General features: G+C 42.3%; 1 protein-coding gene across 2 annotated transcripts in view; it reads left to right on the forward strand.

The window, feature by feature from the left end:
• trps1 (trichorhinophalangeal syndrome I) overlaps window positions 1-26,278 on the forward strand; it is a 106,748-nt gene that overhangs the window by 18,245 nt on the left and 62,225 nt on the right. For both annotated transcript variants that reach the window (XM_062410052.1, XM_062410053.1), the window contains exon 2: window positions 1,275-1,733. In XM_062410052.1, the coding sequence (XP_062266036.1) occupies window positions 1,721-1,733 (13 nt within the window). In that variant the 5' untranslated portion in view covers window positions 1,275-1,720. The remainder of the gene's footprint in view (window positions 1-1,274; window positions 1,734-26,278) is intronic.

Here is a 26,278-nt window from a genome sequence, read left to right on the forward strand (position 1 = left end):
CTGATAAAACAGGGGCTTTATGAGCGTACGTGTGAAGGCTTCGGATTGGCCTCACTCACACACACACACACACACACACACACACACACACACACACACACACACACACACACGAGTCAAACTGACCCAAGGAAACCGGCTTTGTATAAATACAGACTCAGATTTAGATTTGCGGTAAGAAGGAGAGAGGGAGTCGAGATGGATGGAAAGAAGAAGAAGAAGAAAGGGTGGCACACACAGAGAGAGAGAGAGAGAGAGAGAGAGGGTGGAGTGATTTTTGTGGTTGGGGCAACAAAAGGGGGAACAGAGAACTGGAGAGTCTGACATTTAACACTAGAATTACCAAATAAAGACAATATAATCGTCGGCGGATACAGGGCTCACTGGGAAATAGGATTTTCAGTCATTTATTTTGTTTATTAATACCTGGAAATCGCTCAGCGGCGACTGTTTTGTTCTCGTTTATAAAGCGGTCGATATTGAAATGGAGCGAATAATAAGTGTGGAGAGAGAACGAGAGATTTAACGCTGGTGCCGCTGATTTTCACCACAGACTGGTTTCTTAATCTCAATTAATTCCTCACGGTTTTATTAGTGGCTTCTCTGTCACCAGTGTATTGGCAGCAAACTGTGCTGAATGCTTTATTTAAAGTGTATTAAGCTGACTGTACGCTACCAGTTTGCGCCACAGATAGCTGCCATTAGACTGGGCCAAGTTTCCTTGCACACACACAAATGCACACACGCACACACGCTCTCGTTATAAAGAACTATTTGCTTTTAATTGTGCACCCTTGAGCGGTTTTTAAGGAGGAGGATGGGACACAGTTTATACCTTTCCTAATTAAAACATTTTTATACTCAATGTGAAAGTAAATTGCTTTTGCACTTATGCACGTTGGTAATTTTCCTTGTCAGTGACACGCATGTTATACTTCAAGATGAACATTATCAGTGGCCGGTCTTTATCCGGGGGCCTTAAAACAATCTTCACATATGGAAGGCGTTGTCAGCTGTCAAATCTGGTGATAAAACAAAATTGGTGTGATTAGTTGAGTCTGACCGGCCGAGGTCTCAGGCGGGCCCACTTTTCTTTTATGCTCCTTGTGCTCCTTTTGATCAGCCGGTCAATTTGGGCGGACGTCTACAGTCTGGATGAAATTGTTTCCTGTAAATGTTAAATATGGACAAAATGCTTGACGTCAAACGGGTTCCAGTAAATGTGGCAGAATAGGCTGGTTTCTTACTTTATTTGTCTCTCTGTCACTTTCCAGGTTGTTAAGGTGATGGTGGATTCTGACAACCGTGACTGAGAGCTCAACCAAAGCTGAAAAAAAAAACCCCTGTCAGGACAGAAGGAAGGGCAGGCTGAGCAGGGCTTCTCTCACGGACCTGCAACGCACTTGATCAAACTCCAAACTGTAATGCCCAGCTGTTACGCATAAAAGCAGCACCAGGCCTGGACCAGAGGTCGGCCGATGCTTCGTGGAGTTTAAGACCTTCTTGAAGAAAAGTCCACAAGGCTGAAAAAAGTGGAGTTACTTGAACCCGAAGGAAGAAATGGAAGGATATTAGTTTGGACCTGGCCCCTGGTTCCCGTTGCAGTGTGGAGTACGGCACCGTGCTGCTGGACGGGCCGCGGCGCCGCGGGACTGAATCGAGCCGCTTCCACAGAACTGTGGCCAAGACCCGCAGTCAGCCATGATGTGTTTATAACCTGATGATCAGCAGAGGTAGGACACGTACACAGGTTTTGAAAACATGTCATGATATTTCACTTCTTATTTATCTCTCAATGTGATCATTCAAATCATTATAACAATAACATTAATTTCCTTATCAAAATGATGTAATTAAATGACATTTGTTTAGGTATCATTTAGTAACGAATTAGAGGAGGGATTATATCCTTTAGTTGATCATTAATATATATTATAAACACAATGTTAATTATTATCACTTGATCAATCAAAGTTTAAGCCATTATTGATCCCTGTTTTCCTGGTTCTAGCCATTGCCCCTTAAAATATTTATATTCAGTCTGTAGCAAATTTTTTAAATTAGATACAAAAATAAATTACACTTTTTTTTTTTTGCCTACATTACAAACTTTTTTACTTGTTTAGTCCAGTGAGTCATGATAAAGTTTAAACTTTAAAACATCAAATAAATAAAAAAATACATTCAATCGTTTCTCACAGTGAACGAAAAAGGTTGTGAACTGCGTCCCTCCCTCGAGCTCCATTAGTCTGTGAGTCTTGATCGATCAGTTTCCTTCAGCTGCAATGGGAACAGTTTACTGTACACTGTACGAAATGACTGCTGTTGGAAAGGCGTTCATGCCGAGCAACTGTGAAGCGTTAACAAAAACTGCTCTGAGTCACCGCCGGCGGAGGAAGTGACTGCGATGCCACGACATCCAACCCATTCTCTGTGGCTTTCTGTAAGATTTGAATCTGCATTGTGTTTGTGTGTGTGTGTTTTGCGTGACACTCTTGAGTCCGAGCCAAATGTCACCTGCACCAGCCTCACGCCCACTCGGCTGCACTCCGCTTCACTGAACCTCATTAGCAGAGCTCAATTAGTTCCTTATACACACAGTACAGTTGTGTGGTAGCAGCTTGGTCAGTTGTTAAATCGGCTGAGTGAGATTAGACGTACTTGGAGCAAAAAAATATGTACTTAATTGTTAGCAGCCGTTTCTGAGGCCCCTCCGACGTGACTGCACAGAACTGGGAGCGATGGTGATGTGTACCAGTGGAGTAAACTCGTATAAAGAGATAGTTAGCCTACAATTACAGTATGATGATGTATGAGTGGAGGGTTACAGTGAACACAGGCTGCGTCTATTCCCCCATTCAAGGACACGCTCACACGTACACAGGTGATTGCACTACAGGAAAACAGTTGAGGTCTGTGCATACAAAGCTGAAGTGGTCTGTGGTGTCGGCTGCTTTATAATTATTGCGGTGTTTTATATGTTTTGTTTGTGGAGTCGTTTTATTGACTCTATGCTGTATATGCAAAACCCTTCACTCTGCACTTGTGCACTGTACTTTTGTGTGTTTATGTATATGTCAGAGAGAGAGGGAGAGTTTGTGGATTTCAGTACAGTCAGCAGTTGTGTATGTTATTTTATAGTGATGTGCAGTATAATGCACGTTAACCACAGTGTGTTTTGTCGCATTATGATTGTTGTAAAACTGTGTATTTAAGGTACACAGACACACGCGTTGGAATATCAGAATTTAAGGCTTGTGTAGTTTTCGCCCTGTCAGTTGTGCGCGCACCCACACACACACACGCATGTTCAAAGAACTGTACACGTGTGTCACCGTACATGCCCGAAGAGCCCTCAGAAAACACACAGTGTGTGTGTGTTTTCACGCACACACAAACACACACTTGTTTTTCTTGCTGTCTCAACAGTTTTTTTTTTTTTAAACTAAAGTTAAAAAAAATTGAAAAACCTGAACACTGTCCACGGTTCCTCAGTTACCTGACTAGCTGGGGCATTACGTCTGGAGAGATATATTATATTTGGATGTTGCAGAAGACTAAATGGAGAACTTGCCAAAATCTCCTCCAGTAGAAACTAACTAAATAACTCAAACTACCTGAAAGGCTAAACGGCAACAGGACAGTGGAAAAAAATTAGGGATTACGTTTTTTGTAAAACTGGGTCAACTGACCTTTTAAGTGTAAATGCAGCGAGATTCTTTGGCCTACTTTGTTTATTCATTCTTGTGTGTACATTATCTGTTTGTTTCTTCAAAATTCACCATTTCCATATTTAAACAGTTTTTTGTATGTTTTTATTTTAGTTGTCTTTGTTTACAGATATCTTCGAGCAAGCCTCAGTATATGGCACTCTGGATGCATACGTATGAGACCTGTTGCAGACTTGAGTGCAGGCGTGTGTGTGTGTGTGCGTTTGTATGTTTTTCATTATGTGGTATGGTGGCTTTGCTTGGTGATGTTATTCGGCAGGGCGGATTGCTTTGAGCTGCTTGATGCTTTTAGCTGTGGTCTGTGTTCGTTTGTGTGTGTTTGCGTGTCCAGCTGTGTCTTCACATGTGCATGTTTGCATGCCCTACGCTGTGAATTTACTCATGTGCATGTGTGTGTGTATGCATGTGCGTGTGTGCTGTGGCATTACGTTGTCTTTGATGTGGTCATGCAAGTCAGATTTGGCCGATTCTTTTGGGAATGTTGAGTAGAGACAATTCATCCTGGCCCACAAGCAAGTTTAGATCTCATGCTACACGCAAACACATTTACACACACAGACACACACGTTATCAAAACATGCAGGCAATTATTTATGTGATGAGTTTGGCTCCACAGAGGCAGTGAATCCCCACATGTTTCTTCCTCATATGAGTCACTCCTTATCTTCCTCTTGATGTCTCTGTCTGTCTCTCTGGCTTCTCTACACACAAAAGTCACTGTAGAACTTGGCTCAGTTGAAAAAGTGTGAATGAGATGTGAGCCAATATGTGTTCATAAGCTACCTGTTGACCTATTTGCAAAGAAATGGGTCGACTGGTAGTTATTTGATGATGCACTCTTCTAATAACTTTACAACGACAAGATGTATTAGTTCTCACACACATGCAAACAGCAAGTACTACTTTGCCCCCTCCTCCAAACAATTAATCACAATTAAGGCTAATTCGTCAAACGGACAAATATTAAAGAAAAGAGGTGCCACTTGCTGTCAGGGCAGTTAATGACTTCATTTGTTAGTTTGTTAATAAGTGACTTGCTTAAAGGACATAAATTCAATCACAAATCAAAGAGACAGATGTGTGTGTCTCATTCTCCGTGTGTGTTTCTGAGGTGTCTGAGGTCTTTGCTGTTACCTCAGGGCTTTAAATCAGTGTGACATCACTAATTAGGAGGTGGCTGTTGTGTTTTGCTGTTAATTGATTGCGCTGTCTCTTGTATTAATAACATTTGGACTGAATACTGATGTAACAGCAACTTGCTTCTAAACCTGCCACTGGTTTAATTGACTCTGATTTCTGAAGTGTCTTCTGGTAGAGCAATGCAGAAGGTGGGACATAATGTATAAATATATCTGCTGTGGAAAACACATTTTTATTTGCAGCACATTGGGTCTTATCACCAAAAGTTACATCTTTTGTGTCTTTGCAAAGTATGAAAAAGACAGTACTCAGCAATATTAATCTGCAAATATAGTTATTATCCATTTATATTTGAAATGACTTAAGGCAAGTTCCACAGTTTCAGTATCTATTTATTAAAATAAGCTCAATTACTTTGGGTGTTGGCTCAAAATAATTTGAAGAATCCATCTTGAGCTCTGGAAAACTGATTCAGTGCCGAGTTAACCACGTAGTTAACCCGACTCTACAGCCGCCATAATTTGATATTTTCTAAATTTGAATAGTCCGTCATCATGACTATCATATCAAGTGATCAGGTATTTTGATCCAAGCAAGGCTGGACCTATTCTGAATCTTTGGGCTACTTCCATTTGCAGCCTTGGACTTGAAGCCACCCCTCGAGCACCGCTAACTGGAGCTCCCTCTCTGCCCTGATACCTTGTCAAATCTGGCAGCCACCAATGAGCCAGACACGGCTCATACCGTTTGTGGATAGAACGCAGCTGAGTACACTGACACTCAGCCCAGTTGGCTCTGCTGGGCTTCTGATTTGCACTGTGATTAATAAACAGTCAGTATAATGTTGCAGTAGCTAGTTAGCCAATATTAGCCATTGGCTTATCAAATGACTTTTGGCATAGCCTGGTAAAGTTGAGGTCCTTTTCGGCCATATGACGTCAACACTGATGTGGGCACATCCATATACGGCACACAATTCCAGAAAGTTACAAACAAAAAATGGATAACGTAGAAGTGCATACATTTGAATAAAAAGAAAATACTAACTTTCTCCTTATTTGTCTGGAGAAGGGTAAGAATTTCTGAATCAGTGATGGAGTCTGAGCATCTTTGACCCTGTCATGGCAGCAGGAACAAACATTTTTACTTGGAGTTATCACCTCTGTAATTCACTCTCTTCTCCCGTCCACCTGTCCGTGCAGATTATCTACAGCGACAGCTTTGCAGAGCCACAACTCATTGGCAGCTTGGTGTGTTCATTTTCAACTGCTGGATTCAATGGTCTTTTTTGTTGTTGTCCAACCGCTCTGGGGAAAAGGAGAAAAATCCATTAATCAGATTAAGAACAGTAACTAGGCAAAACAAGGGCAACAGGCTCAACCTAGTTTTCGAAGCTTCGGCCAATTTATCTTTGTCTCGGTCTGTTTTCTGTGTTTGTAGCAGAAACGGGGTTGAAATCCATTAATCAGATTTGGTTAGCGAGTGACCACATTGCTAGAGGGAGACCAGACCCCAAATAGTGGTTCGTTATTCCTGTGTTATTGTACCACATAATTACACTCCAGGCCTGTGTTTGTGTGTGCATGCACACTGCACAGACACTATATATCCATTTTCAGACATGACCTGTGGCTAAAATCCGGAAAATTGGCTATGGAGTTTACCCAGAGATTGCCTTTCACACATGCACAACACAGAGGGGGGGGTTCTCTGCACTGGCAACAGCAACAAACCCTCTGCATTATTCAGGCGAGAGGTAGAGCAGCCGGGTGCAGAGGCAGGAAGTGACGTACAAACTCCGCCTTGTAGATCACATGATTCTATATTCGTGCAGTTTGTCTCATGCCTTCCAACCCATTAGACCCGTCTGTGTCACTACTTGCTCCCACAATAACCTGTGCTGCACCCATTCACTGATAATTCACTTTTTAAGGCTGCTTGCTTGTGTGTGAGGCTATACCTGTTTGTGTGCATGTGCATGCAGCTTGCATGTGCGCCTTTGTCCTGTGTGCAGATGTGGGTGTATGTCTTTTGTGTTCAGTTTGGCCTCAACAGTGCGCTGTAGCCAAGTGAACAAGTGTTAACAAGCTCTGTGCAGACTGTATTTATTTAATCCATATGCTGGTGAACTGTACAGCTGTGTGCTGCTCCTGGTATGTCTGCAAGGAAAAATCACTCGGCAGTCGGAGCCTTGTCTGAGGTGCAGGAATTATTGCCATGTCAGCTCAACCGGGCTGCTTATTTTGACAAAAAGTTGTACTTCTTCTCTCTTTAAAGGAGCGCTTTGCTGATGTATCAATATTTTTTTGCCACCAAGTATTAGTCATAGATGAGACATGCATTTACCGGTAGTACACGTGCATTCCCTCTGCACCACTGTAGCACACTCTGGTAACTTTCAGCCCTCACTTAGAAACCCTGACATCATAGCGAAAGTTTGGCCGAGAGCAGCCAACTTACACTTAGACATAAACAGTGAATTTTATGGGTTACCTCACATTTTATAACATGTTGTCAGATTGGATTGTCAGCAAAGAAACACAGAAGCTCTCGGGCGGCTGCTGATAGTGCCTCTGCCAGATCGTCAGCAGAGGCAGCGCCACCGCGATGATAAAGACAGAGCTGCTGGGAGCTGACAGGCCAGTGGCTAGGGGTGCTGTGCAGCAGCTAGCATCCAGCTCGCCCAGCTAAAGCGGCCAGGCTTCCTGGCAGCAGCAGAACAGCTCACCAGAACAATAACAACAGAGTAGCTGGGAGCTGACAGATAGTTCCAACTGGTAGTTTTTTTAGGTCCAGGTGCCCAACACGCAAGCGACTCAGTCACCATGCAGCAGTGGGTTTCACGGTAGACTGCGGCGTGTCTTTGGCTGTGTTGTCAGTGCCAGTTCAGAGGGGGGGTGTGCGGGACAATGTGGGCACAATTTTGCCATCAGAGATGAGCAGGAGGGGAAAACACATGGAGCCAGAGAGATGTTGATTGGATGTTTCTGTGTGTATATGGAGCTGTAGGCTGTGTGACATTTCCACACTCTTGTATCCCAGATAGAGGTACATATCTTAACTTGTTACTTCTGCCTACTTTCTCGACAGTGTAAATCGGGGCCATGCTCTGTGAAGTTTTATCTGCAGCTGTCATCTCATTTTGCCAGAGTTTCTGTGCCATGTGGTGGGTCCCAGACAAAAACCGTTCACGTCACAGTCAGGAGTCGATGTTTTGACTGCATATTCTCCATGGTGGCACTTTTTTAAATTAGTATGTAATTATTTTCTATGGACATTATTGACTGCATGTTTTCTATCTGTAAACGGGAAGTGTAGATGCTTAGTCAACATTCAGTGTGCCAGTGTAACAATGTGCAAATGCTTCTATTGTGCATGGATTTATTAATTAATTAGTTAACAAAAAATGTAGACATTTTACATGACAATAATTGGTATACAGACGTTTGGTATACAGAAAACACTCTTGTATACAGTGAATTACTTTATACAGTGTATCATTATGACTTTATTCTCAAGGAAGCTTTCCTCTCGGTGAGCTGAGTCATCGTTGCCCTCTTTCTCTGAAACGTGTCTTACAAAAGTCACTTATTTGGTCTTAATGAATCACTGCTGAGTAAGTCGAACTGGAAAATCAGACCTTTTTGACTCCAGCTGCTTCGTGTCCCTCGGATATGTTTGACTGCAATAACAAACTCTGTTGAGTTTGACTCCTGAATCTTTTCAGGGCCAATTGTCGGTAATGGAACATGAAAAGTTCCATATTGTTGAGGGTATTGGAGAAACTGCTGTGCCTTTGACTGCAACGGGCTAAAAGGGGACGTGTGAGATATTGGCAGAAAGAAATGGATTTGACTACTGTCGGAGAAAATAACACTAGTGACTGAAAGATTGGTTGGTTGAGAATGTTTTTTTTATTATTACTGCTAATTACTTCCAAAGCACTGGAGGTAGGTCGTAGTGATGGAAATGCTAAGAAGGACAGCACTGAATCGGACTTGGAGTCAGAGACAGGGAGTGAGATGCAAGACAAAGTGAATTACCATCAGACTAATGTTGTAATGATCTCAATGCAGACTTAATAAGGAGGTGTCTGTGCTTTGTTTAGCTAAGACCTGCTGAGGTTTGGCATGTGCGTCTTACTCAGAGCTGCTGAAGATGTAATGCTTTGAATTTTGACTGTTAACTTTGCTGTTGGGTCACAGCTCGTCTTTAAAATGTCAAGTCTAAATAGGGATGACAGAAATACAACCTAGACAAGCATTAAGGCAAATTTATGCTCAACGCTGGATACGTACATGGACAGAGCCTTCTGTTCATAGATGAGATGTACCTTTTTATTATATAAATTAAAGTAGAAATATTATGTTCAAAAGTAGAGATGATGCTATATATACAAAAATGTGCACTATAGAGATAGGAATCAGAGTTCTGTTCATTGATACAATTTCCGGAAAGGCCCGTAGGCTTTGTATCAACTTTACTGATTTGTCCTGCAGTCTCTCCAGCAATCATTGCATATCTCTGAGTCAGGTTGTGTCAGATATCATGATATTGCATACATATTCCATTTAGCAGTCCAGAGCCTTGTGAGCACTTAAGTCAGGTGGTGATAGATGTTGTGTTTAACATTTGATAGCCCTGCTGTCTAATGCCAAAACATGTCCAATACTAAATTAGCCAGTATAACTGGTCAAGTTCCATTCTTTGGTCCTGAAGAGTTCCTGCTTTTCTCAGACATCTGCCCCAGCTGCTTAACAGCACAGCTTTACTGCTGGAATATTAAGTTTAATACCTACTTTTAGACTGGAGAAAATAACCAACCTCTCTAATGGATAAGTGCCACAGAATGCTTAATTCTGTGTGCGTGCGTGTGTGTGTTTGTGTGTGTGTGTGTGTGTTTGAACGTGTGGTAATCTTCATGGCAGGTTCCTTGCCATTAGTGCACAACTGAACAAGGCAGCAATTCATTCAGCAGATTTAACTGTTGTGTGTATGTTGTGTGTTTTGTGTGTGTGTGTGTGAGTGGCCGTGTGGCAGGTTTCTAAGTGAAGAGTGTGTGTTGTTTTTAGAGAATTGTTTCCGTGCGCCTGTCTGCACCATATGGTCCAATGTGGAAAAAGGCCCCTTTAGGGGCCTGTGTGTATGGATATATGTTCTGTGTCTGTGTGTGAGAGGGAGAGAGAGAATGAGGGAAAATGTGTATTTGTGTGTATGACTGTGTGTACAGCGGTCTGGTCTGCCCAGAGTGAAGCTGTAAAAACAAAAACGTCTCAAAGGAAAAAAAAGCTGCATGGGAGCAGTGATGTCAAATACTACCCCATTCTCTGTCTGACACACACACACACACACACACACACACACACACACGGAAATATGCATGACCACTGTTCTGCTATATTCTTCCTTTTATTGTTTTCGTTTCTCTCCCTTGGTTTTGATAATAGTGTCTCTTCTCACCTTGAATCTCATGTGGTCTTTTACTTCAACGATCACATTCTATTTTTACTTCCCCCCAAAAAATAAGATCTTTCTTTTCAGCAGCAGCTTATCGATTCTCATTGTCTCTAAGTCAGCTTTTTTGTGTTTGGTGTTGTTGTCAAATAAGTGAAAATTGTATCTTTAAATTTTTCCATCAGTAATTATTTTCTTCCCTCGTCTTGTTTTTCATTTGTCTGTTTTGTTATTCGCTTGTCGTTTATTTTGTCTAATTGGTGTAAACCTCAGGGCTGTGGTAACGACTTCTGGGGTTAACAAGCTTCTGCTAACAATCACTCACTCGCACATGCTCGCGCGCACACACACACACACACACACACACATATTTGGTGCAACTATTCAAACACTCACATGCACTTACGTAAGCATTTGCAGTATAAACAGATGTAAATAATGTAAGCATATACTTACAAATGTATTCATACAAGGATACACAAAGCCACACACAAGCATGCATCTTTACACACAGTTTTAAGACCACCTGTTGTACCAAGTACTGATGTTAGCAGAAGAAACCTGAGACCTCTGCTGTGGTTCAGGGCCGAACATAAACCTGTAGAATTATCCAGGAGACTCCTCTGTTTCTATGTTGAAGACCATTTTGGACGTCATTTAAAGAAAAACATCAAATGATGATTGAATGAGATTGAGGGCGGGCACCAGTAGCTCCTGCTGCTTTATTGATCACGTTGCTGCAACCAGTAGCATCACCCATCATGCCATCATTACCTCCGCCATGGACGTTGTATCACATTTTACAGAGTATCTAGATAGAACAGGCAGATCCAGGAATTATTATTTGTGCGAGACGGCGTGTTAGCCTTCGTGGAGGTTATACGCTCTCTGAGTTGTAATATTTTTTATATTTTTCTCAATAAATAAATAAGAGCAGGCCTGGATAGTAGGTTGGAAGTCGTACAATTTCTGTATGTGTATGATGCAATAACAACCAAGACCAAGAAAGACAGAATGACCTTCCCTTGTTTCAAAAAGTTGTCGACATGACGCTACGATTGTTTGACAGGAGAATGTCGTCAGTGCTCGAATACAGTGTCGAGTTTTACTCCATACTCACAAGAGTTGTCACTAAAAAGTTCAATTGCATGAAGGTGCTCAGGTGTCTAATACATTAAATAATCTCCTCCTAACTTGGTTCTTCGCTTGAACCCAGCAGCACATTAAGGATTTTGCATGAATAGCTCCGAGATGCTAAATTCCTCTAAGCCTTATTGACGACTGGATTCCGACTGGAGTCTCGACTGCAGCAGGATGCGAGTTCTCCTGGTGTGAACTCCCGCTCTAATCTCTCCCTCCTCCGTCTCTCTCTCTTGCTCTCTCTGGTATCTTGATATGGTCTGTGTTCTGCAGGGACTTCTAAACATTTACATTTCTGCTTTCAAGTGCTGTTTATATATGGCTCTTATCTGCTATCTTACACACACACACACACATACACACGAGTGCACATTCAGACAGGGACAGACGGTGAATCAAACCTTTTTTTCGTCGTGTCGGTAACACTGTCGCTATGTCCATAATAGGACAGGAGGAGAGAGAAAGAGGGAGGCACAAAGAGAAAAGAGTGCCACATAGACAGAAGGAGGGGGAGGCAGATAATTTGCCACCAGAGTGTTTTGTGGTGAGGTGAGGCGTGGAACTTTGGTGACATTTTTTGTTTCTTCTCCACTGATCCCCTGTCAGGAAAATTCTGTTTTCGTTACCCCCCCCCCCCCCTTCGATTGCAGCTTCCGCTACAGAATAGCACCCCGGGGAGCAGGAGGGGCTCTGTGATGTGCTCAAGGACGCTCGGACAGGGGGGGGGGGGGATCCTTACAGTCGCAAGGGGAAATAACTTGGCCTTCTCTATGAAGGATGCTTTTAGTCTTTAGTCATACTGCCACCCTGCCCTGCCACCCTTGGCTTGTGTCTTGATAAACTTCCTGACAAAAACACCCCTGAGACCAGGGGCTCTGTCCTCTTCTTCACTCTGTAAGGCAGAACAGAAAAAGCTACTACAGTACAAACTTTATAATATATTTAGGTTTTGGACTGTGTTTCAGACCAAACAAGTCATTTGAAGATATCTTACTGAGGTGTTGTTACATTTAAACCCTCTTAACACAGACCTCCTGAGTGCAGGTCCCCATCGATGATTGTTTGCCGAAACCAGTTTAAATGGATCTAAAATCAAATTCATAATATCTTTATAATAAGCAAAAATATTAAATTAGGCTCTGGTGGACCACTTCTGTTGAGTTTAAAGGGTTAAATACCAGAATAATTCCCCCATTTTTGGGAAATTTACATGGGAAAATGATACTATAAACCAGAACATGTGGACTTGTGTATGAGAACCCAGTCTTCCCCTGTCCTGTTAATCATCCTTTGACCTAGCATTGTTTGAAAGGAGCACCACTGCACCAGGTTGAAGATTCGGCCTATAACAGGACATGGAGTATGTCACTGTATCCCAGCGGGCTCCAGAAGTGCTGCTCAGAGCTGACCCTGACATTTGATCTTCCTCTTAGACCAGTGAGACATGAGACAATTCCACTACAGGGATCAGTGGAGTATCACATCACAGGGGTCCTCTTCTTGCCATCAGCCACTGTCACATTATCACATGGTTCCAAATCGACAATGTATTTGTTGCTAACTCTATTTGACAGCTCTAATCTGTTCTCTTTATTCCTTTCTTTTTTTAAGGCTGGTTGAATTTATTGCTTCAGGGAGATGTGATGTGAATTGCAGGATGATAGAGCAAGGCAGGCTCATCCAGAGAGAGCGACAGAGACAGAGAGAGAGAGAGAGAGAGAGAGAGGGAGAAAGTCTTGTTACAGTGAAGTTATGGCGAGAGAGTAGAAATAGGGGGAGAGAGAGAGAGAGAGGAAATGACACATAGGTGGAAAGAATCTCATCCCTGCTCCTGTCTCACACTGACTTTCTTCTTCTGTCTGTGACACTTTGCACACACACACACACACACACACACACACACACACACACACACACACACACACACACACACACACACACACACACACACACACACACACACACACACACACACACACACACACACACACACACCATATAATTGAACAGTAATTGAACACTTCTTAAGAGGTTCAAAGTAAAGATTCATGGATCATGTGTGTGTCTGTGTGTTCACGTGCGAGGAGATGTGTGTGTGCGTGCACGTCTGTATGTGCCGTCTGATTCTTATCACACCGTTTGACTGGGAGCTTCTTTTAAGGCAATGAATTTGCATCTCGTCCTCTTTCTGTCTCCTCATCTCTTCCCTTTCTAAATCTCTCTAAGTCTCTTGTTGCGTGTTATTCTCTCTCCCTCTCTCTCTGTCTTTCTGTCTGTCGACCTGTCTGTTGTCTTTCTCTAGTCACGGAACAGTTGTCAGTTATTATCAGTGTTCATTGCCCAAAAGACTTGAAGCTGAATCAAATATAAACCCATGCTCAATATTTGGTATCTGTGCATCTTTGTTTTCAAACTCCACTTATCTATCTAGCTGCTGATCTACTTTCTCTCACAAAGTTATATTTTGTGTGTCGAGACGATGCCTGTATAAACATGCAGAGTTTCAGGTTTGACAGGTAGAAACACTCAAGAAAACAACTCTGCCAGTGAAGCGTTTGTATTTTACTTTGTCCATTTCAGCTTCTCCACAACAATTTAACATTAGCAGAAGCAGAGCACTGTGGTTGTGTAAAACATGTCGCCAACAGATTGTAACAGCTGAAAATTGTTTGGTATTTTGATAGAACAATGAAGGAGAGATACAAGTTTGTCTCAAACAAAGGCCTGTTAACATCTGAAGGCTTTGGTAAATAAGGCCCTGGTCAGTTTCAGAGGAATTATGGTCTTCATGGACTTTTTTGAAAGCACATTTGTCTCTCTGTATGCTGACAATATACTGTATTTCACTTTTTGGACAGATCTGGGTGTAGTTTTGGGATCTTCTCACAAAACACGAGTTGATTAGACTTCAGCGGTGAGAATTTGTCTGACGTCGGAGACTTTCAGGTCTGCTGCCAAACTGCTTTGATATTATCGGTGTAAATCAGTCCCAGAGGATGAACACTGTCAAGCGTTGGCAGAGTTTTCAGTTTTTTTCGTCTTCAAGTTTTTGAATAGTTGCCACAATTGTGGTTTGCTGCTTTTTGATTGATGCATAACTGCAGTTTAATGGTGCACATACAAGTATTAGATGCAAAGGTGATGATTTCTGATAAAGTTCATAGCCGAAAGGGAACAGTTAGATTTACCTCCGGCTTATTCATCCATTAATGCCCCTCTCTATTTGACATTTTACATAATGCTACGGTTCAGCCTCAGGGCTGCAAAATATTTTTCGAAAATTCAAGAGCTGTCACTCGCAGCAAAAATTTTACATGGAGGAAAATCTCACCTGCATACCAAGGGCGTGCTGTTTTATTTTATTCAAATGCCATTCATCAGCCGCATAGATCTGAGAGAGATGGAGAGAACAATAAAAAGATGAAAAGAAGACAGAGGGAGGAGCTGGGTAAAAAAATAAGAGAAGAAAAGATTTAGGGTGTAGTAAGAGATCGAAAGGTTTATGTACTAAACTCTATCTTGGTGCGCGTCCGTGCTTGTAGTTGTGTGTCTCTGTGTGGATTTGAAGGGTGTACCGGCATTTAGATGGGTGTGAGAACTAAAGATTACATACCTGTGCTCTTATTACTGATCCACACCTGAATCTCTTGCAAATCTTTGACCTACTTAAGGTGCCCTGATCGAGGAGAGGTCCCATGATTTATCCTCAGCACACATGATAAACATGCTGATAAGTTCCCACAATACAGGCGAGAATGGTTGAATCCAGATTCATCTTTTTAAAAATGTCAGAATGTCATTGTTTTGTGGCCGGACGAGCTGTTAGATAACACGTACTGCACATCACGCCCTGAGAGACAAATGCTTTCCGAGGTGTGATCAAGAAATCTGCAGATGTCTTTGGAAATTGAGTGTTCGCTGCCAAATCCTCTGAGTAACAGGATCTGTCAAGATTTATTATTGTGTGTTAGCAACTGTCAGACATGGGAACTTGCTTATCTTTTACATTCGGAAACCCAATTACTCCATTTCATAGGTAAAGCCAATGTAAAGGAATATTGAGAGGAGACACAACAGAGCTGGGATGACCTTTCACGCAGGGGCAGCACAGTAGAGTTGTGGGAGATTTGTATCTGTACACAGCGGCAGTAATCCTACATAATGAACTGTGCATGTTGCGTGAATTAGACAAGGCGGGTGTAGTGCTGTGTCTGCCCGCAGGTCAGAACACGGTAAAAGGCACATTTCCACAGAGGGGCTTTCACCGGAGGGCTCTGTTTACACGGCTCAGCTTGCTTTTTTCCCCTCCAGTTATTGTCCAAACCAAAGTGTATTGCAGAGAGCGGGGGGGGGGGGGGGGGGGGGAGGGCACAATGACTCCTCCATTATGCTCAATTAATTTTGTCGATATTTCAGTCAGAGGACCCCATGTCAAGGCAATGCTATCTGAAATCCCCTCCTCCCTAAGCCTCTCTCGTCCAGAAAATCACCCGGGGCATGCCGATACAGATAATCACAAGTGATTGATTTCAGTTTATCACATGGAGAACATGGAGTTTGGATGAATCCCGGTCAATGTGCATCACACTCACCTAGTTGTGCATGAGCAGTTTGATGCTAAGGGCTACGATAACCAAGCCCCTTTAGGTCAAATGAATGGCTTTGATTTGCAGAGTGAAAGCCAGTCTACGAAGTAGCTACTGATTTGTGTTAGATTTTTTAACTCCGCCACGAAGTTCATGTTTTAGTTTTATTATAAGAACCCCATTAAATGGTGATGCAGACAAAGGAGCTGATCCAGGGATTTATACAAATCTTTTATGGGGACATTTTCATCAATTTCCCAAGGTATAATGTGTGGATCTTGATAAAAACAAAAAAAACTTTATTAATATTATTAAATATTTAGAGGACCGACACATGAGTTTCTGCCTTTTGGTTTGGCTCGTCTGAATTAAAGGGGATTGTTGGAGTTTTGCGAGTGCCATTCTTTTGTTCTTTATAACATTTAATTTGGGCTTCAAGACCTCATCATGGTGAACATGAACAAAACAACCCATATTGAATCCATAGGCTGCGATGTGTGTGTGCTCCTCTCTGTGTGACTCAGAGCTTTTATCTCAGAGCTCTGATGTCGCAACGACCTGCAACTTCCCCAAGGCACAGGAAAGATCACCGTGTGTGAGTGTATGCGTGACTGAGTGTGTGTGTGTGTGTGTAAGTGAGTGAGGAAACTAGGGATGACACCGAGCGAGAGAGAAATGGATGTGAGCTCGCCCATGGAGATTTTATTTCTTCAGGCAAACCTTCTCCGTCTCAGTGCAGCTCGACGACAGAGTCGCTGTTTTAATTAGGAAAGTAACTTTTATCACTTCTAAAAGGAAGAGAAGATGATATCCCTGTAAGTTTCCACCTCGTGAAAAATATTTCCCGTGCTCTTTTAGAAAAAGCGATGGGCTAAAGTTAAGAATTTGAAACTTGATGAAGAATTTTAGGTGCCTTTAAACTCCTACTTGACAATTACTCCCCCTCCTGTGTCTTTTATAACTTCTAGAAATCAAAAGATCCAGGTATCGCCTTTTTAGCCCAGAAGCTATAAAGCAAATCCAGTAATTTGCAGGAAACCTCTTCGTTATCTGCACTTTTTTGATCTTTAATTAATGATTAACGATCAGCCATAGTTATCACAGTTGTAAAACAGCTATTTTCTTGTAACTCTAGTGTTTCTGGTTCATTCTTATCCCAGACAGAAATGATGATTGTTCAGTCTGTGTTGTTGAAAATGTTCCTGATAGTTTTAGTGCAGGATCCTGTTGTAATTCTCTGGGAGCGACTTGTCTACCTCCGTCGTCCCTCTGGGGCAGACTGAGGTCTCATAACCATCCGCTGTGCGAGAGCGTATCTGTGTGCATGTGTATCTGTCAGTTGTTATGCAGGATAGAGGAAATGAAAGCTCAGACTGAGCCCCAAGGCTCTCTAAACTGTCTCAGTGTCCTTCACATGCATGTGTGTGTCTGTGTGTGTGTGTGTGTGTGTGTTTGGGGGGGTTGAGCACATCTGCTCCCCTAAATAAGTGTGTGAGAAAACACAAGTTGGTGTCGACAATGAGAAGACAATGCACTCAAGTGCTCTTTCTTTTCCCCTGCTACACTCAAGTACACACACTGATACGTTACAAAAAAAGTACACACACAGATACTTATACTGTACTCACACATGAAGGGATTGAATCTCAGCTTTTGTTGCGAAATACTAGGCAGTGCAGCAGTCTTCTTCCCCTTTTAGGACCTGTGTGTGCACGTGTATGTGTTCTTTTGAGTGGTAGACGTACTGTGTGTAACTTTCAAACTCTCCTCCACACAACCAACAGTTGCTCACATTATGGATCAGTGTATGATGCATTACATCACACTCGTGCTTGTGGCTCTTACTCCTATTATATAACATTTGATTCACTGACTTAAAAACATATTTGTCATTGTTCAGTCTTCTTTAATTTAAGTTGTATTCAACACGACCCAAGCTGCATAGTGTGTGTGTTTGTGTGTAATTTCCTGGTTGTCCCCCAGCAACCCCCGAGCTGTGATCACAGGAAGTTGAGAGGAAGTCTTCGGGTCTCCGCTACACAGACACACACACACAGACACGCACTTCTACTTCCTCCCACGCTTTCACACGAGTCGGAGAAATCTAAGTGGAGTGAGACAGAAAGGGAGGGACTCTGTTCAGGTGTGATGATCTTTTCTTTTTTTTCAACTATTCTCTTTCTCTGTCGAGTGTGAAGTCTGTCGGCTTCTTCACCACCTTCTCTCACACTCTTATCTTCTTTTTCTCGCTCAGTCCTTCTCTGTGAGGCATCAGCAAACTCCTCATCTGAGGATGCAGGGGAAATGCAGTAAAAGCAACCTGCTGAACAGAGACCTGCGTGGTGTACAGATGACAGAGACCACGATACAGGGATTCTTACTTTGACAGGAGTGTGGCAGGATAACTGGACATATTTATAATAAAAAATCAGGTTGGTCCCTGTCAGACTTTTCAATATACTTTGTCCATGTGACCAAAGAAGTCCCTCTTGTTGTCAGGAGGTCCCCATTCAGTCTTGACTAATCAAAGTTTATAGGAATTACTTCGTTCTGCAATAACTCTCCGCCTTGTTGTTTGCGTTGTCCTCATGGACATTTGCCCGACACGTTATCTGGGAGGTACTAAAGACATTTGCTGTCTTCTGGCTTCTTTCTTTTCCAGTTTAGATATACTTGGCTTCCTATGTTTTCCAAAGAATGGTACCATAACAATATATAGTGAGTGTTGTGTGCCCTTAGTGTTCTGATACCCCCATTCTAAATTAATATCCCAAGACATACTCCATCATCCTGTCTTTAAACCAGAGCACAGAAAGTCTCGACCTCTGTTCTGAAACTTACAGAAATGGCTGTTTCTGGGGTTTGGATGTATTATAGGTTGTTTGTCCTTCGGTTGCTTGTAATCACCAGAACCCAAGTACAATGTGTGTCTGGATAAAAAGGCAAGTTGTTGGCAATCTCAGCGGTTGTGCATTGTGATGCTGATATTGTGGATTGTCTTTATTCATTTATTTTCTGCTGCTGTGGTTTTGAGGTGTGTAATCACCAAGAACACCCCCCCCTCCTCTTTCATACACTACTTTGTCCCTTTACTCTGTGAATAAAGGCATTTCAATAAGACACCTTTTTAATACAATAATTTTGAGGATTTGTAGGACGTCCCTTAATTATTTATGAGACACTGCTTTTGATGTGTTTTTCATTTTTGTGTATATGCTGTGATTTGTATCTCTGTACTGTCAGTGTGTTAACTATGATATTAAGGCTGTGATGTAATACTTCTATCAAATTCTCTGCTTTTAGTTTGAAGAATTCTATTTCCCTAGAAAAAAGCCTCAGTTTATTGTTTCTTCAGTTAGTTGTAATACAGCAACAATAGATTTCAAAGCTGTGTGTGTGTGGTGCTTAGCTGAGGCAGGGAGAGAAACTAAATGAGGATTTAATTAACTTATTTTTAAACAATGTAAATGATTGGAGGCAAGTGATGGAACTAATCTTTTAATGTGGTCTCATTACAATCGTTTAGGGCTGAACTCAACCAAAGAAAATCTCAAATTGAACCTGTACTACATCCAGAAGAGCATGGGGGGGGACCTTGTCGGGTTATTCCCCTTAATTATAATAAATATACATAAATTCATTTTAAACCAATCATATTGAAATAAACCAAATTTTAACTAAAAGTGGAGCTTTTCAACAAAACGCAGCCCAAACAGAGTTCTTTTTAAAATGATAGACTGAACTGTAAGAATGAGATCAGATTCAAACTTATGGACCAACCAAACTACCAATCATATCTGCGTCTGTGACTTAGTGACTCCGTCTCTCTATTTGTAATCATTTTGTTTGTGGAGCAGAGCCTGACTTACATTTTCAATCTTCTTTTTTTGAAACTCCACAAGTATATTAATCAGGAAGTCAATGGATGCCTTTTCATATTTCTGATTTCTTGGCTTTTTTTCTGTATCTCAATGGAAACAACTCTAATTTTGACAACATTTTTGAGGAGGCACTCCACTCAGAACTTTTTAGCGGTAAACAACACAAAGATACCAAACAGCTTTCTGTTAACAGGATATGGATATGAACGGATTAAGTTGTTATCACCGGCACTGAACTACAGGATTACTCACTGCCTACACACCTGCACACTAAATAAACACCAAATAAAGGCAAACTGGACCATAGCGTCCCGTGGGCAGCTCTCAGGTTGTAGAGTAAGAAGATTAGTATGGGTGTTCCTCGCTGTATTTATATGATTACTTATCTGAAATGTGTTTTTTCAGTTGTTCTTTATTGCTAAGGGAAATATTACTACTTCAGGTAACGGTGTTTGCACCAACAAATCTGCTCTCTTAAGTTGCCAGCAGGGATATGTCACCTCCTTATGTTGTTTTTGTGAAATAATGTGTTTATTCCTGCTTTACAACATCTCTGGGAGGCACCTTACTGTTTAAATCCATTCTAAATATTATGATTTATTATATGTAGGTGCAAGTCTGTGTGTTGACATGTGTTTTCACTCTCTGTGCCGGTGTGCGATCCATAATGATCACTTCTCGTTGCCAATCTCCATCTCTTTGCAGCCAATTTAACAATCGGTAATTACACACACTCCTGGCTGTGTGTGTGTGTGTGTGTGTGTGTGTGTGTGTGTGTGTGTGTGTGTGTGTGTGTGTGTGTGTGTGTGTGTGTGTGTGTGTGTGTGTGTGTGTGTGTGTGTGTGTGTGTGTGTGTGTGTGTGTGTGTGTGTGTGTGTGTGTGTGTGTGTGTGTGTGTGTGTGTGTTTTCTCCATACTTCCACATGTGTGAAACTGCTCCCTCATGACAGTTGTGTGATTTATCCCTAAAGTTCTTAATGACATTTACACTCACACACAGCTGTTGACCACAACTCCACAACTTTGCCTGCTCACCGCAAAAACAGTGGTTAAGTTGAAATCATCAGTTATGGCGAGAGAGAGAGAGAGATCCATTTTTAAAGTAGCTTTCTCAGACGTGACCACACACACATGGTATGCTCCACACACACACACATTCACGCACAGACAGGGTATGCTCTAAGGACCATAGCAGGGGAGCTGTGTCTGTTAGTCTGTGTCTTTGTGTGCGTGTGTGCGTGTCAAGTTGAAATCCAGACAGCCATTCCAGAGGCGAGACTATTGAGTCTTATAAACTCTCAGGTCACAGATTATTGAAATAGCAGAAGAGATATATAGTCTGTGCCTGTGTGTGTCTTCTGCTCCCACTCTGTCACTAAAAACATCAGCTGAAATCCAGACGCACTCACACACACACACACACACACACACACACACACACACGACCACGTGTATTTATATGTAGTTAATAAAACAACGTACGTGTGTGTGAGGGAAAGATTTTGAAGCAGTTGTCTATGCCAGTATTTAACCTAACAGCTTGAATTTGTGTGTGTGTTGTGACACTGATTTATTTCAGCATCATTTACAGTGCCTTTGGGAAACCGAACTCTTGGCGGCTTTTTCATTGTAATAGTCTAAAATACACAGAGGTAGTCTATTGTGTGGCCTAATCTAACAACACATGCTTTGTTTTAACCTTCTAACCTCCCGTTGTTTTCACTTGAGATGCTCGCACAGGCTAATAGGTTTAAACCCATTCCTTCTGAGGATGAGAGTGATCTGTTTTTATTCTCCTCTGACCCACCTGTGGGCTTCGACACACACACACACACACACTCTTTAAAATAAGGTTTTATACACCACAGTGCTTTCAAATTTGCATTTCCTTGCAGATTGAAACAGCTAGTTTGTGTTGTGCCACGTAAGCCACTGGCCAAGTGGATTGTCGTCGCTTTAAACATTTTCTGTGCAGCTGTCGTTTTTTGTGTGTTGTAAAGTTAAAGAGTCAAAGTGAGCTCGAGTGCAGAAGTTCCGCCGTTTCAATTTGCAGACTAGTTTCAGACAGACTCCCTCTGCGACTTCAGGAACGCTCTTTTCCTAATCTCAGTAGTTTCTGTTCAATAGCCAGACGACTGGGGTCGTAATCGGGCAGCTCCCACTTTGTACATTTGTCTGCATGTCGTGTTAACCAGCGTTCTGCTTTGACTCCCTTAAGGGGTAAATTGCCCTCCCGCAAAGAAACACACGTACACACATACGCACACATATGCACAAAGCCACACGCAGACTACAGTGCTTCCCAGACCCTGTGTGGTGCAGTAATCCAATGTAGCTATTCAAGGTCAGATTCCCCTAATAGACTTTTAATGAAGTTTGTGAGGGGGAGGTTGGGAGTATGTGGTGGTGGGGGTCCATTGCAGTTGTGTGCACTTTGTGTTACATATATATAGCTTCTTTGTTTTTGTTCAAATAAAAAGTCATGCAATATCTCAGGAAATGCAATGACAGTGAAGTAGTAAAGGTACAGTGACTTGCAGACTGAAGTTCACCTGACGGGCTCCCAGCTCACTGTGAATCAGTCCTTTCCCTGCTGTATTCTCACATTGGCTCACTCCGGACCTTTCACTGAGGGCCCGAAAAGTTCTGGAGTGTGTCTGGAGCAAAAATGATGTTCTCACGCACAGTCGTCGTCTCTCCCCCCCCCCTGAAAATTTAGGATAACATGTACATTAATAATACTTAATCACTTAATGTGCAAGGACACAGCAACATTAAACTTTAAATCTTGGATCAAAGTAAACTACAAAAAGCCACTTTAAAACTTTTTTTGGCCCGTATGCGAATCTGCAGAACTGCCTCCTGTCGCCATGTTCACTCTTTTTCTTTAGAATACTTAATCACCATAAGAAGTCTGTTTTCTTTTATCAGGCTCTGGAACGTGTTATTGGAAGCTGTACGTACACTTTGCATTAGGAAATTGAAGCAATGGTGTGATTTACTACTGTTTATACGGAAACTGACGGACACAGGGAGCTTCGGTTTCTCCGCTATGATTCATTACCAGGTGTCTATCCGTCTGTCACATGCAGTGATTGAAGCTGTGCTTTCGACACCTTTACACGTACGCCCAGCAGCGGACTCATCAAGGTTCACGCAGGGATAGGCTCTGCACGAGGCAGGCAGAGAAATAGAGATTAAGAAGACGACAGCCACAGAGGTGGAGGGTGGGGAAGAGCGAGAGATTAATTGAGAGAGAGCCAGATGAAAGATGGACAGATAGCGAGGGGAGGAAGAGGAGGAGCAAAGTGTCTGTGTCTGTGTGTGTCTGTGTCTGTGTGTGAGCAGGATCCAGACCAGAGAGAAGTAAGCAGAGAGAGTGTAGGAGCAGAAATAGGGAGAGAGGCTCATAATGAGAGTGAGGTATTGAAACGTGAAGCTCTGATTAAGTTTGACATCTAAGATGACATATTTTGCATGCTGTTACCCCATTACAAATGAGTTCTACACTCTGGGTTAGTGTGTGTGAGAGACTTCTGGTATTGATTAGGGGCCTTGCTGGCAACTGAAAGCTTTTAGTCTTTAAATGGCAGGTGGACTCCGTCTCACAGTGGTTTTATGTTGACCACCTCCCTCTCCCTCCCTCCTTCTGCTTCTCTCTCGACTCTAACTTCAATTAGACTCCTGCCCCTGCAAAATCAATTCCAAGCTGTTGCTGACACCCCCCCCCCCTTCCTCCAAACCCCCCCCCCCCCCCCCCCCCCCCTGTTTCTGGAAGTGGCCAGACGCACCCCCGCTCCCATGCGGCGCTCCGGTCGTGCACCTGCGGCTGATTTTGATTATTATCCTGCCGCCCCAAATAGGCTCGGTTTCACGGACTGATCTGTTTTGTCTGCACGGGCACTAAAAAAAGCCTCACGTGCACACTTTCAGTAATATTTTCTTCAGCTGCTTCCACTCACTGACACGTAACCCAAAGCCACGGGCCGTTTCATCGCGACTGCCATTTTGTGCATCGGTGGCCTTCTAAGAAGTAACGATCTGTGACATTTGCACATAAATAAATGACTGCCGAGTGATATACGGCACAGCCACGATCATGAAGGCTTTAACATTTGCCACAAACAAGAGCCGGTGTCTGCCAGGACCCTTTCTTTTTTTCACGGAGAGAAAGTGACGTGCTCCTGATTTCTAGCAGCTGCTTCAAGAAACAATGATTTGAGAAAGTTTATCACTCGATGGTTGAATAGACAAATTGGTGGTTGCTCAAAGTGAATATTCAATGTGTTGTGTACTTTTTCTTTCATTTAAATTATCCAGCACTGCTTTATTGAACTGCCAGATTTTGGAACAGGGTTTGGCTGACGTTTATGGCGACAAAAAATTCTGCTTATATCTAAACAAGCCAAGGACTCGACACAGTACTGTTTGGCTGCTCCCACCACATGTCCACATGTCCACATCATAGAGAGCCCCCTGGTAGGTGGCTGGTCACAGGTCATGGACCCTGCCTCCTCAATGTTAGTGGATGGGACATGACCCAAGCACAAAAAAGTCAAGGTATAGGTCAAATGTCTTCTCAAATATAGTTTATGCAATTTTACATTGTACTTAACATCTGACCTGACAAACAAAGTCATCTTGAGTGTTTCACAGCTTTGACAAATGTTCAGCAATCCGTTAAAAAGATTAAAAGAGCAGGAAGTTGTTCTTGTTTTCCTACAGTAACTTGTAATTGTTGCAAATAATCAACATCCTGTTTTCCTTTTTCAAACTTAAACTCTCTTTAGACATTCGGAAAAGTTTCAAGGTAAATCACATACAAGTCACACTCTTTTTGGGAATGCGTATAAGTATGTGGAGCTTATCTGCCCCTTCCCTTTTGCATTTTTCCTTTCTTGCTGCACTCCCTCTCTTTGTTCTTTTCCTCCGCCTATCCATTTCCCCAGACAATCTCCTTTTTCTTCTTAAATAAAGAAAATATATTGTCTCTCCCGTCTAAAACCTCTCCTCCCATCCAAAGCTCCTGTCCTCCTTCCTTCATATTCCACTGTCTTATAGTCATTGCTAGCTTATTTATATTAATCAAGAGTAATTAAGTTCTTTCTCACTCCAGAATTAGCACCTACCATTTGCACGTACATGTACAGGCTAGGTTGGCGAATAAAAAAGCTGACATTGTGATTGGCGGTTGGGGAAATAGGCCTACGTCAGGACAAACTTTCATCGCTTCACCACAAACCAGTTTGACTCTTGCTGTCCAACGTCGCTTACAGCTTGACACAAGAGTCTTGATGATGTCATTTTTGGCACCGCTAACCAAACCTAGCACTAAGTGCTAACCACTAAGAGCGTCAGAGAGTGTGTGGTGGCACATTGCCAGTACTTTATCAGGGTTTCCGCTGGTAACATTGCCCAGTGGCAACCTGCCACTGGGGAAAAATCAATCCAACCAATCAATTATCTAATCTGATGTCTTGGTGATTCGCCCAGTCCGACATTTAGTTGGGTGGAGGGCGTATGGACAAATCTTGTCTCATTTAGGTCCAAGTTGGGTTAACTCAACTCTGATCCGGGGTGTCTTCGCTTTCAGTTACTGTGGCGACAGATGGAACAATTGATTGATGGATGATAACCTGTCCAGAGATGCAGGGTTATTTTTTTTTTTTCATGTTTACAGACATCTGTAATGTAAACAATAAAGTGGGTAGGCTAGTCAATGTGACCGATTCCAGGTATCACGTCAAAGGTTTTGTCCGAGCGCAGTGTGTCGGGTTCCATCTGATTCCAAAGGACTCAGTTCAGTTTATCAACACACTTAACATGTGACTCTGAATATGGGCCTCATACATTTGTCCATCTTTGTGCATCTCCATAACAAGGGGACATGGATTACAGCTGGAAGAGCAGATCAGGGACAGGCAGATGAGATGAAAGAGAGGATGTGAGGAGAGCTGGAGAGGAGAGGAAAGGGAAGAGGAAGATGAGATTACCAAAATACTTCAAGTCTGAATTGGTCTCAGACTGACCTAATTTTCCAAGATTCAAGCCTTGGTTGTGCTTTACTTAAATGTTAATTTTCCTATACGGAATTATAGAGTTGATTATATAAATGAAGACATTTTAATTGAATTAATCTATGATTTAGTACTCCTCTTAATCTCTCCCGTGGTCACATTGCCCCCACATTAAATCTCAGGATCCAAACTCTGACTCACAAAAAGTATTTTGGCCTGTGATTTCTTTTAGTTCACCAGCCATTGGCAGATCCACCAAAAAGTTAATATTTGGACCCTGCCCCCTTATGATAAATCTTCCTAAACTGTTTAAAAACCTCGACTCAGGG

Source organism: Platichthys flesus, chromosome 17 (genome assembly GCF_949316205.1).
Source record: "Platichthys flesus chromosome 17, fPlaFle2.1, whole genome shotgun sequence".
Lineage (NCBI taxonomy): Eukaryota > Metazoa > Chordata > Actinopteri > Pleuronectiformes > Pleuronectidae > Platichthys > Platichthys flesus.